This window comes from Megalops cyprinoides, chromosome 10, assembly GCF_013368585.1.
Source record: "Megalops cyprinoides isolate fMegCyp1 chromosome 10, fMegCyp1.pri, whole genome shotgun sequence".
NCBI lineage: Eukaryota > Metazoa > Chordata > Actinopteri > Elopiformes > Megalopidae > Megalops > Megalops cyprinoides.
The window spans coordinates 20,226,797-20,240,821 of NC_050592.1; the positions used below are offsets into that span (position 1 = coordinate 20,226,797).

The 14,025-nt window shown below is 41.0% G+C and overlaps 1 protein-coding gene across 1 annotated transcript in view; it reads left to right on the plus strand.

Annotated features, from left to right (window-relative positions):
* Positions 1 to 10,858: 10,858 nt before the first annotated feature.
* Positions 10,859 to 14,025, plus strand: part of LOC118784286 (exostosin-1-like) — a 67,929-nt gene continuing 64,762 nt past the window's right edge. Inside the window, exon 1 of the mRNA XM_036538439.1 lies at positions 10,859 to 12,669. Within this exon, the coding sequence (XP_036394332.1) occupies positions 11,717 to 12,669 (953 nt within the window). The 5' untranslated portion in view covers positions 10,859 to 11,716. The remainder of the gene's footprint in view (positions 12,670 to 14,025) is intronic.

Sequence of the window (14,025 nt, forward strand, 5' to 3'; positions counted from 1 at the left end):
GACTGTGTTCATATTAAAGTGTTGCAGAGCTGAAGTGATAGAGAAGTGTTAGGAGAAAAGAGAGGGGGGAAAAAAGCACAATGGAACCTGCCAACCAGAGGGGAGCGCTGATAAAATGCACAATTCCTGTTGGTTGCTGGCAATGGCCATCCTTCTGCTCAGGAGATGGGTGCTGTGGCCTTGCTGGGAAGTCCAAATGAACTTGCATCGCACCTTCCCTGTGCTAGTGCAGGCTGCCATCGCAGGGCAGTGAGAGAATACATTAGAGTCTGCCTCTCCAGCCTTATGGCATCTTCAGACAGACTTATAGACTGTTTATTCCATTACAGTCCTATCGACCCACCCTGTCTCTCACCGCTCTCCTGTTTACTCCCTGTAAAGGACCATAAAACCCTGTCTGCGCTGCTGTCTGACTCAATAGTTTGTGGACTCAAAGAAAATTATCTTTTTATGCTGCTCTGTAATATCCATTGTGGCGCTTCTCTGCACAACAATGCATGATATGATGAGGGAAGTAGATGAAAAAATGAGGCAGTATGCTGTGGGCTTTTATTTCATGAGCTGTAGGATTTCCTTTCAGAAATGCCACCACCGCCTTCTGTGACCTCTGTGTAGAACAGAATACATACAGCATATAGCAGTAGTGTAATGAGGTGCCCCCACACACCAGCTGCGCCACTTTCCCGAGATATATTACAGGGACAATGAGGACCATGTTTTATCACTAAAAATAATTCTTCTTATTATAGTTATAATTATAATTAAAATAATTAAACCAGTGTGGTGTTTGCTATGTTACCGCAGCAGGAGGAATGTGGAGCGTGCTGTGTTGGCACATGGGCCCTGATTCTTCACCTCTCTCTGCCCTCACAGAGCGCACTTGCCTTGAGAGCACACAGGCAGCCAGAGAAAGACAGCTAACTGTAAGGCTGCTTCGTCAGCTCGCTGGTCACAAAATGCCTTGTTGCTGTGTCGTTGCGATGTCGTTTTGTTACCTCCGCCAGTGGTGGGTGGGTGGAGAGGTTACTGTCTGTAAGCTTCTGTTTTGTGCACAGGACAACCGGGAAGTGTTATTTTACAGATTTGAATGAAGCTATGTGAAATGATTACCTCTGGGACAGAGGGTAAATATTCCATTTTGCAGCTGCTACAACAGCTAATTTAAGGATGTCGGAGGTGTGCAGTCTACTGCATGCCACTATAATTCACCTGAATGCAATCTGCTCCATTTCCTCTCAAACCTCTCCCTCGTTTACGTAAAAAGAGAAGTAAATCAGGTGAAGGAGTTCACGACCTCCTACTTTATTCTGCCTCTTCTGAAATGTTTCTGCGGTGTGATATATAATGCTGCCCGAACAGTCACCAGCGAGCAAGCTACAATGCTCTCAATCTTCACAGATAAGACAGTGGTTTAGATTTCCTCTTCACTTGTAATAAGGGGTTATAAGGACTTCAGTACAGGCCTTCTAAGAGCATGAGAGAAACAAATGCCACTGTTTCTCCTCACTGCCCCTAAAAGAGGGCTTTCAAAAAAAGCAAATAAAGAAAAAATAATAAACTTATGAGACATACACATCCATATAACATGAAGGTCACTGCACCTAATGCCAGCTCTGAATTAATGCCCTGTAAAGAGGCAGCATATGATAATACCAGGACTCAGGTTCCAATCACACTTTACCACTCCCGTAATGTGATGAACCTAATCCTACAGGGCTAAGTGAGACGATGTGGCAGGCTGCCACTGTCACCCACCTGCGATTTCCTTTCATCTGTGATAACGGGCGAGCACATGTCCGTTCACATTGCAACACCTGTCTGTAAAAAGCAGAGAACTGTTCAACCCTTAAAAGCAACCTTTCATGTATTGCCAATCCTGTGCCTTCTGGTCAGTGAATCATATACTGAACCATGAAATACTATCATAGATACATGAAAACAATAGGAAACATTCTGGTGCTCAGATGATGCTGGTGAGAAAGGGGAAATGGCTCATTAGGTGCGGTTAGAAAGATGTGCAAAAAGATAATATTCCCCTTGAAAAAATCTGATGTTAATCATGCTTAGTGAGGTGCAGGTAGAACATCAGTGCCGTTCTGATGATCTAAACCAATAACCCTTAGTTTTAGTTCCCTGTGACACAATGCTGCCCAGGTTGTGTAATTTGCAATGAACTTTGTCACTGAGGTCCGTCAGACACTGCAGATACTTTGTCCACTCTGTAAGCAGAGGAACACAAACCAGCCAATACCTAGCATTAGAAAGTATGTGCTGAAGTATTGAGCTTCTGTACTAGTCAGTACCATGAATATTAACTGTTTTTATCTCTGACAAGCTGGCTGACCCTGTAATGAATTTCAACTGTACGATACTGCAGACACTGCGGGGGGGCTTCTCTTCACAAATGTTAAGGTAACTTTAATGTTAAATTATATTTCATGAATGCCAGGTATTTTGATAATTAAAACACACATGCACAGGTCACTCAGAAACTTTCAGGTTCAGATAACTTCGTGGGTGTGGGAACAAGGCATCCTAACCTGAAAGCTACATTCTATCTGTATGAATAAAGAAAAATGATGCCATCTTTTCATTATTGTCCTCACATTCTGAATCATACCTGAAATGCTAATGTATGAGTCAATTCAAAAACCGGCTTTGAATTAGAAAGATGAGGGCCTTTTCTTACAGGGCCATCTCTCAGAGGAGTGTGTGCACAGTGACAAATCACCTTATTAGCAAAGATAGATTGAATAATTCCAGAGAATGTTCATCATGACGAGTTTTAGCTGCATTAACAGCGAAAGAAGGTATGGGACTTGCATGGATTAAAGCAGATGTGTTAGTGTGTGTGTGTGTGTGTGTGGTCGTTCCATGTCTGTGTTTCTGTGTTATCTGACTGCTGCTTCCTCTTTCTGCTGCTTTCAGTGATTCATTTTCCACTTCAGTCAGGGAGAAGTCATCTGTATTTGAGAAACGTATATGTGATAGTGTAACATGTGGTCCACCCTGTGGGGTGCACCCACCCAAGAGAAAAAGCACCGATCCCCAGCATGACTGACTGGCAGATACCTAAAGGCAGGGGGCAGAGTCACTGCCACTGCTATGCCAGGTAAAGCCAAGGATATATGCTTGTTTGCTTAGGTTATAAAACTCATTTTACCAGAAATAATCACTAAAGTGCCTATCATTTGTCTGTGCAATATTAGAATTGTCATACCACCTACTGAAATTGTCTAGACGAAAAAAATCTATGCAGTTTAATGAATTATGCTTTCACCCTCAGACTGGGACAGACTCTGCCTGTTCAAAAGTCCCTTTAATCTTCAGATGCTTTAGTGGGACTAATTTTAGACATTTTCAACATGGATTGTGGCTTGTTAATATGAACAAATACATCCACAGAAACATATCACACCTTCCTGACCATATCCCATCTACAACCCCTTTCTTCCTCTCCCCACTCCCTCCTCAGTAACAGAGAATGAAGTGATCAAAACTGCAATGAAAGAAAGGAACCAAGGCAAAAAGTAAAAAGATATGAGATCATAATGAGAAATTAAGCAACCATTTACCACTTACCATAACGATTTGCACATCTCTGCCAAAATACGATTCCCTTATGGCAGGCGAAGCACACAGAAGTATTGACTAGCTGGACTTCCACTGACAAACACAGTCCACCCTGCAGCCTCCATCCACCAGTTGGGTAGAGACTGGAAACATTCAGAAATTCTGATAATGCTCTGTTGTCTAGGTGTGACATAAAAGGCCATTAAACAGCTTAAAATGTGTAAGTGGAGCCTCTGAGTGTCTGTCTAATTTGCCCAGGATGAAGAAAATGCACCTCTGATCCAGTGTACATGAAACAGGGAACAACTTATGTCCAGGTCAGCTATATTAAATAGTGAGCTAGTAAGGATGTGTGGGTGTCCAACTGAGTATTTCAAACATTGCAGTGCAGTCAGAGTCAATGCGGAGTTGACTTGACATAATTAAAATATTTGAGAAAAAAAAGTCTTACTGAGCTCTAGAAATCAGCTAGTATTGGATAAGACAAACACACATGATTCAAGGAGGCTGGTGCTGGCTTGTTGGATCAATGTTTGGGGATATTTTTTGCTAATTTGGTCTGAGAGTTGAACACAGTGAAGTGAGGAGTTCCATGTGTGTTCTGAGTTGAACAATAATAAGCACTTGTTGTGGAAGGATGTTAGTAATTTCAAGTGTTTGCAGCAATTTTCTATAGTACCGCAACCACTAGAATTTAATGCACATTGATTGCTAAAATTATTCAGGTAAACATTTTCAGACAAGAAACAGAAAGCATTAACACTCACCAAGAGTTTGACTGTAGAAGTAATCCTATTTTAATGGGCTGTATAGATGTTGTTTATTGACCATACAGCATGGCACAAGAATATGCAGAAAAGGGAGCAATTTGCAGCACAGTTTTGAGCAGTTTTTGGTGCTGTTCTACCAGCTGACACATTATATTCCATATGCTGCTCTTTATGGTGTATGTTGCTTACATTACACGATGCCTGCAGTCCTTCTGCTGGCATTTGTGATTCCTTGTCTGATTTACTAGAGCAAAGTGAGAAACAGCCCCAAAATGCATTAACATAAGATCAGTATGTGTGGCTGAAACACATTTTGAGGCCTCATCTTGGCCTCCTTCATTAGCTGATTAAGTCTGATTCCAGGATCTTTAGCCTACTTATAACCCATGTCCTATTATCCAGTTTCACTCGGATTGTATTGCAAATTGGTATCTGAAAAAAAGTCCCGCCTCGCATTAAATGCACAATTATTGATTAATCTATTGATTGAAATGCACACTGTGCTGAAATTTCCTGTGGCCGTTTTCAAAATATCTATTTCATACTGTAAAAAGAGGCAGTCCTTTGTTTCACTGTTGCTACAGATCATGCAAACTACAGTCAATAATTGCTGTTCACTTCTTCAACAAAATATCGTTTTGCCATAGTAAATCAATGACATATACAAAGAAAAAGAAACGACGACGTGGATTAGATGTGGTATTCCATTATATCACATCATAATTTTTATATTTTTATGTCCTGGAGCTCACAAAAGTTTATGCATCCATGTCTGTCAATTTGAACAGCAGTAATGCATAATGTTACTGTGCATTTAGCAGAGTTATACATTTAATTTCAGGTTGCTGCTAATACAATTGATCTCAAGCTCAGTTTGAGTATTCCTTTATTAAAATCCATTCAAACTGGCTAATTTTATCTGAATGACCAGCCACCCCAGATGTGTTTTCATCAGACCATAAGCATGGACCCCCCTCTTGGCAAGAGCCCACTAGTTATGCAAGTGTAATGATTTACCCAGCAGTAGGTTAGAGTATAACACACACACACACACACACATCCAAATAATGCGCTGAACAGATGGGCCTTACTTAGCTTCCAAATCACACACTAAAGGAAAACAACCTTTCTGTTTTGATCATGGGGAACTTATGTAAGGGCCACATGGGGAAAGCACAAATTCAAATTCAAAACAATATTATCATCCATTTTACACTACGTAAAATATCTTTGGCTCATAATGTAGCTCTCTATAAAACCGTAGAGTATGAGACAAATGGAAACAGGAAATAAAATTCATGTGACAAAATTAAACCAGTAGTCATATTTTGATGAACAAATGACATGCTCTAAAAGCATTTTAGTCTTGCATTTAATTTTGTTTTGTAGCTCAAGATACCATTCTCTTGAAGAGGGTGTACAATAAATACATTTTGTATTGACTTTAATTTTCCCCACCAATGGGAAAAAAACATTGTCTGATTTTAAATTTTAAAATACACTGTTGGAATCTCACTATAATGAAATTGGTAGTAAAATGGAGGAATATCAGTTAGCACTTGTGAGTCACAAAAGTAGACTCAGGGAAATTTACTGTAATTCTATCTTATTTGTTTTTTTAAACATATGTAAATGTGTTAAGACCACAGTGAACTCCAATAAATGTTTCTTTTTATTGAGATTCTGTCTCTGTGTCAGAAAACAACATCACAGTATTTATTATAAGAAAATGTATAGCTTCAGAAATGTTTAAATAAGGAGAACTGACACATGAGTTAAAGTGGAGGAAATGATTGTCTTGAGTGATTTTCACAAACAGAGATGAGTAAGAGAGTGGCTGGAGGGCTTTCATTCATGATTTATTGAAGAGGAGAAAGATGCTGTTTTCACAAGTTCACAAGCACTCAGTGAGGTGACGAGGAAGTGTCCTTATCTTGCTGACACAAAACCCTGTGAATGTGGTTCAATCTCTTGAACTGTAACATGTAATAAAAGAATCAAAGAAATCAAGCATTGATTTCTAAAACAATAATACTTGCTTAAATGCACTTGCTTTAAAGTTGCCTGGCATGGAGGTACATGAGCACTGCAAGAGCTGCATATACATTGAATCATATTATTGATCTGCTGGCAAAATGACACTTCATCATCTTCAGTGGTGACGGTGAAGCAGACACTGTCCTTATAGTGACTTATAATGATATAATTTATAGTTATGATATTGACTGAGGATAGCTGTGATTATTATTGCAAACAATATCACTGTATCTACTTTCACTGACACACTGTCTTTTACTGTCTTATGTCTTACAGAGGTTTGTTTAAACAAAAATTTTAATCTTGGGGTTGTAGCACCTATTCGGGAAAATACATTTAGATCAACTGGGAAAAGGCAAAGAATTCCAATGACCATGTCACACTGCTTCCACCTTTCCATTGATCTGTCTCCAGAGCAGTCCATATTCCAAATCTGGCAACCCAGCTCTCTGGAGCAGTGGGGGGAGGAAGGGTGAAGGGATTAAAAAAGACACTGAAAAAATGAGAGGGAGAGGAGAGCATTAGTCTATGGAGCAGTAGTGAAAAACAGAGAAATAGGAGAATAGGATGTTGTATTTTGGGGTGACACACTGTGCAGCCAATGTTGTGCAGTTTGATTCATCCTTGTGGTAGGTGGACAGACTAACACAATTTCCAAAGATGGACTTAACCAAATTATGTAAAATCAGTGAGAGTGTGCAGTGTGACACTATAAAACATGGTCTGTAAGAGAAGGTGTTTTAGGAGGAGTGAAATCTTTGATCACTGGCCTATGAAAGAATGGACTTCTGGGTACTGTGCCACAACAGCCTTCCCACTCCCTCCCTCTTCCCTCTTGTGCTCTGTATCTGTCTGACTCTGAAGTGTTGCCCTGAGGGAAGCACTTCAGGTCCTGCAGACCATAGCAGTCCTGAAAACAATTCACCACCCGGCACTCAGACTCAGGACAAAAGAGAGAAGTTGTCATCCACAGTACTTTTGATATCACCACTGTGTCTTCCAAAATATGAGCGTGGGCTCAAAATCTCAACCCACTGACCCACAAAGTGCTTGCCTCAACTCATCTGTCTGCCCCTGGGAGAAAAAAAAAAGCCATAAGAATTTTCATACGTTACTCCTAATTACTTGATCATTACTCACTCACTATTGACCTAACAGTGGCATCTGCATGAACGCTGTTCAGCCAGCAGGATAGTGCTACAATGTTGTGGAAAAGTTGCCTTTTTGTTATGCAAGGCAAGACAAAAGAATATGAAATTGTAAACTTATATTATTAAAGTTATGCCATCAAAGTACTGAAATACAACATTCATACAGCATTTTTTTCAATCCATTACTCTATGGTGTGATAATGCATGGTTCAATTTACTATGGTTTTGGACTCTTTTCTTCAAAATGTCAACATGCAGAGGAGACATAAATGAATTCACCCAATAAATCAATAAATATCATCACCATTCTGACTAAAATAATGCTATTTCTTTACCGGAGAGCAGGAACATACATGAGAACGCTATTAAACTATGGAGTTTAAGTTGTACAAAATACTTTTCATTACCACAGCATGAATATTAAATAGTACTGAGGGCTATTGTCGCTGCGCAAGAATTTGAAAAATTGCACCATGTGTGTGCAGCAAATAGGAAAAGTATCCATTCAGCAATCTTTTCTGCCACCACAGTGGAGAAAAAAGCAAGGCATAATGCCTCGTATTTATCTATATTTGCGATCCCCGTTTGAAAATGTGGTTATGTATACAGCCAACAGATGACCAGTTCATTTTAATTCTTCACAACAATTTCTAGCACAATTGAATTACCTGAGAATGAGAGGAAGGCAGTCATAAACAGATTTTTTTTTTCCTGCAGAGTGCCCCTTGAAAAGCACTCCGTGGATGTAATTCAATTAAGATGAATGCTGTGCTCGGCTCTGGAAAATCTATTGCCACAGCGGCAGCCGCAGTGGTGGCGGGTGTGTGATGTGGAGAAGCATGGCTGGCTGCCGGGTGGAAACCAGAGGAATGTGGTAAACCAGCTGTGCTCAGTCCTGGTCACAGAGAGCCTGATTTGAGTTGGTTTTCCAGCTCTGTATAGGCCACAGACACCCTATTTCCACTGCATAGATGAAATAAGGCTGGCTCATTGTACCCTGCATCCACTGCAGAGGTGTAACCAGCCTGACTTATCGTAACCTGTTTTCCACTGAAGGGCTGGACCCAGGCTGGCCTGTTATACTCCTTTTCCAATAAGTGTGCCAGGTGTACAAGAGGACCGATTCTTTGGAACAAAGGGAGAGTCTGGTGCTGTGGTGTTCATACAGTGAGTTGTAGTGTTTGCACAGTGTTGTTCTGTGAGTACAGTGTGTGTACAGTACATTCCAATTACATCACGATTTAAAAATTGTTTTTGTGCAGCTAAATGGCCCTTACAACCCCACTTTGTGGTCTTGTTTACCACGGAATCCTGGAAAGCAAACATCATGGCTTTTCAGGAACACAGAATTTATAAAGTCAGGATTTATGTTGAATGTTTTAAAAGTTCGGTGCTATTTACAGCATTTATTTTGTGGGTCATGCATCACGCTGATTTCTCTTGATTAATTTGTCACTGCACATCAAACTAAATGCTTATTTAAAAGCCACCCACATCAAATAATGGGCTGAGTTATCCTAGTTTTGGAGAAATTAATATAAATATATATTATATACACGTAACTTTGAGAATACATGTATGAGAATACAACCTTGAATTATATGTAAATACATCACCCTTAAATTAAAATGCCAAAAAGCATAATGGTGAGAATAGTTTTATCTCTTGCAGTAAACCTCTGGCAGCAAAAGCAGAAGTAGCAATAACAGCAATAATGATGATGATGATGGTGATGATGGCGATGATGACAGAGAGTGACACCTGTGAGCCACCCCGGTTAAGGGTATTTGCTAAAAACAAAAAGAGGAATTTTGAGACCTTTTTTTTTTTTCATTTTTCATGAATGAAAAATCCAGACATGAAGATATCCTGTCCTACCCTGACTGCAGGGAGCTGGGATCTGGAAGCCAGCATGTGCTAAAGTTCAAACAACAAGGGGAAGGAGAGACGGCTCTGTCTTTTGGCAGCAGAGGTACCGAATTAACATGTGCAGGGCTCTGAAGCGATGGATGGATGGATGTCTTCAAAGTGGGCCAGATCTCACTTTAGGGGCAGGAAGCAGGCCATTACCATTCGGCACATTCGCCCACTGGTGGGAAACAGCTTGCGTACGCTGTCTTCTGTAATGTTTTATGTTTGCGAGCACACACTTGTGCTGCGCTCAGGAAATCTGCCCCTGCACCTGAAAACACAGGATCAATAATGGAGCTCAGAAACGCAGAGGAATGCAAAGATGAGCAGATCAGTCAAGGCTGTTTATGTGTGGCATTTCTACATCATAAAATGAGATGTTATGGAAATTGCTTTAAGGGCTCTGTTAGAACTGGAATGACTGATCCTTATCTTACAAATAATAAATTACAATGGCCTAAAGTTGCGATTGAAACTGCTGCAGTTGTTGAAGTGTAACCAAGTACTGTATGTAAAAAGATAAGTGAGGAGAAACAAATAATAAAATTACCAAATGTGGTGTACTTTATTTTTCACAACTGCTAAGACATGTTTTCCTTTGTTTCTTTCATTCAGTTCTGTGTAAGAAACTTGGGACAAAGCTCTTGTCTGTGAAGGAACAATGTTTGCCGTCAGATTGGTGCTGCAATCATTTGGGGAAATAATTGTGCATTGAGGTGCAGGTGGAAACTGTGACGTTGCAGTCTTTCAAATTAACAGTCACATTGGAATTCAAAAGGAGATTAATTGCCCCCCATATCTGGCATTCAGAGGTATAAAATGATTTTTCCAATTATATTCTCCACCCTAGCATCACCGTTTTCAGCTGTTTAAATTCACTATTTTCCCCAGTTGTCATTGTACCTCGTTTTGTTTTTAACCTTAACTGTTGAAATTTTGAAGCTCATTAAAGTTGCTATTAATTGATTGTTAATACTTATTTGAGTGTTTTTTTGTGAAGGAAGCTTTTTGCTGATTATTTTCACATGATATTTTCTTAAATATTGCACGTTAATTTAATGTCACATTCTTTAAATACTTTGTATAAGGGTGTATTCTCAATATCTTATAATTCTCATAATATACACGTAATCTTCATAATTATTATTATCTTACATTTTTAAAATGTAAAACAATGCAAGGCCATAGTACTTCAACAATTTTCAGGAGTGAACGCTTCTGGTGTCTGTTGCTTTAACACCGCTTTGGTAGGTTCTGGTTGTGAATGGGTGTAGCGGAAGCACCGCCCTTTACGGATGTGACGAGAACCAATGAGAAAGCTGAGTGCGTGATGATGGGGCGTTACGTCAGCTGCCGTCGTGTAGGGATTGGAACGTTACTGTGTAACAATCGGAACAGCAAAGCATTTGGCAATTGGACACACGGGTAAAGGAATCCTGCAGTAAAAATATTTAAAAATTTAATTTTCGGATTTACGCATTGCATATTACCAGTGTTTCCGGTCATTCAGTACATTATATCGTTATATATTTCAGGTACAGAAACCCGATGATAGGGATATGAATGTAGCTACATCTATGTGCGTCGAGAGGGGTTTGTTTTTCAAATAGAAGAGAAATGCAGGGATTCGTGCGGCTAGAGAGGCTAAATAAACTACGACACTCGCCGCATCAGTCAGCTCTCACTATAACCATTAAATAAGCAAACTTTCCAGAAAGCGACCGAAACCGGTTGAATTCACACTCTGATCTCGGGATGTTTGCAGAATACTCTGCCTTGAATGTTTGCAAGCCCGTTCGCGACTTTATTAGAAGTGTGGGTCTTGTGTGAGCCCGACAAGGCACCTTGAGCCCCTCTGCTGTTGCTAATCAAGTGGACGTAGCTGGCTCTGAATGATCACTCAAAGCTTCAGACAAGCGCGGAGGACTGAAAACGCATCTCAAGTTATCTGCAACAGTGAAAGAGTGAGGGAAACACAGTGGACAAGCCGCTGAACAGAGCGCCTGGATTGGTTGAATCTACAGTCAAAGTGCAGCGGACAATTAGAGAATGATTAATAAAAGAGGGGAGAAAGATCAAATATAAAAGTCGCCCACATGCGCTGGATCAATCGCTGCATTGGGGAACGGAATCAGAAGACGGTGGAAGAGGTGAGTTTGAATTCCTTGCAGGCTGGTGGAAGATGGCGGTGCGGTGTAGTTGGAGGTGGTGAGAGCGAAACTTCGGGGCGCCTTGGATTTATTTGTGAACATCTCGACCCGGACCGTAGGACACATGCAGGCCAAAAAACGCTATTTAATCTTGCTCTCCGCCGGCGCATGTCTTGTTCTACTGTTCGTCTTTGGGGGTTTACAAGTCCCAGCGTCCAGCAGGAATCCGAACCGGCGAGACGACCGCAGCCGGAATGGGTATCACCCGGATCATCCCTGGCCACACTTCTCGGACCCTTTACCACCGTTTATTCCCTGGGATGGATTGGAAACCGATGAATATAACATTCACATATCACCGAAGCAGAAAAGGGAGATGGTTTCAAGTGTGTATAAAGGCAAGAGGTGTCGGATGGATTCCTGCTTCGATTTCACTTTATGTAAAAAGAACGGTTTTAAAGTTTACGTTTACCCCCAGCAAAAGGGCGAAAAGATCTCAGAAAGTTACCAAAACATTTTATCGGCCATCGAGGGGTCTAGATTTTATACCTCAGACCCCGGACAGGCTTGTTTGTTTGTCTTGAGTCTGGACACTCTAGACCGGGACCAGCTATCGCCTCAGTACGTGCACAGTCTAAAAACAAAGATTCAGAATCTACATCTCTGGAACAACGGTAGGAATCACCTTATATTCAATCTGTACTCGGGCACATGGCCGGATTACACAGAAGACTTGGGTTTCGACATCGGCCAGGCCATGCTGGCTAAGGCGAGCATCAGCACTGAAAACTTCAGACCTAACTTCGACGTGTCCATCCCGCTGTTCTCGAAGGACCACCCCAGGACCGGAGGGGAGCGGGGATATTTAAAGTACAATTCCATTCCCCCTTTTAGGAAGTACATGTTGGTATTTAAGGGGAAACGGTACCTGACTGGGATCGGGTCCGACACGAGGAATGCCTTATATCATGTTCACAACGGTGAAGACGTGGTCCTCCTCACCACATGCAAACACGGCAAAGACTGGCAGAAGCATAAGGATGCACGCTGCGACAGGGACAACGCCGAGTACGACAAGTAAGTGAGAGCTCTGTATCCATAATGAAGTAGCCTACCTGTCCCATTTATTTTCCGCTATTTGTGGAGTGGGCGAGGCGGGCAGTAAGGGTTAACAGACAGATAGAGGGTGGTGGAGTTGACTGAGTGCTCTCGCTCGATCTAATGCCCAGTCTACTAAAATGTGCAGTCCATTTTACATTGTGGAAATTACCTTTGCACAGAACCGATTGTCATTTGTGTATGTGGTTTTATCCGAGGTATTATCCAATTTTATGCTGCCATTAAAGACGGTTGTATCAGTGTATTTGCTTACGTATCGATCTCCCATTCCCAGTCCTTTAAAATTGAAGCAAAAGCTGGGTGTATATGGTCATCTTGTAAGGCAAAATGATCCCAGAATAGTGTGCGTTTTTATTTAATATGAACGGATACTGTCAATATTTCCCTCTTAAACGCTTTAACAAAACAAACGAATTAAGGGTAGTCAGAGAAAAGGGTCTATCCCAAAGAAAGGGTGCGATCCAGGAGCTTCTCGTACGAGGATAGCACGCCTGCGCACTTCACCTTAATGGGATTACAGGGTTATGCGTTTATATGTAGCCAAAGCTGACCCCCTAACGAGGCTAGTGCTGTTTTCAGTTATGCCGTAAATGGCATAAGTTTAGTTGTCTAGATTCCAGTGCAACATAGGTCGTCTGGGTTGTAGTGATCACCTGTAGTCGTGGCGCCTCTAGAGCAGAGTTTCAATAGAGTGGAATCGGGTTTGACCATCTTTCGCCGCCTCTCAGTGTCCCTTTTCCCCGCCCCTGCATGACAGGCAACCCTCTGGCACTTTAGTGTTCTTGTCTGTTTGCAGGTTATGAAGTTTGGCGATAGCCGATGAGTTTTGCAATAGAGCAATAAGAACAACGATTCTGATTAACAAATTTAGATAAAAAGTTTGGTATCAAATGGTAGCTGTTACAAAAATGCTGAAGTCACAGAGGCGTATGACATGATTACATTGTCAGTGCAATCATCTTATATTATTACATTTTAATTGCCTAACTGGCTCGCTAAATCGAGACAATTCAGGTTAGGGAATGGGTACATTGTTGAATGACACAGCAACAGTGTCATATCTAGGGTTCTGACATACAGCCAAGTCTGGTTAGGCTACATTGCTAAGATTTTATGATTAAAATTTAGTTTAAGTGCCTCCTTTGTTCTGTAGCTAAAATAAATGTAACTGTCATGCCCAACTCTATTCACAAACACTGTTTTGACATGTTACATCATGCTTAAAGATGCTGGATTTCAAAACTAAAGAAATTTGTCAGTGCATGTTGATGAAGGCTGAAATGCTGAAAGTGGTCCAGACTCTTTATGTAGAGT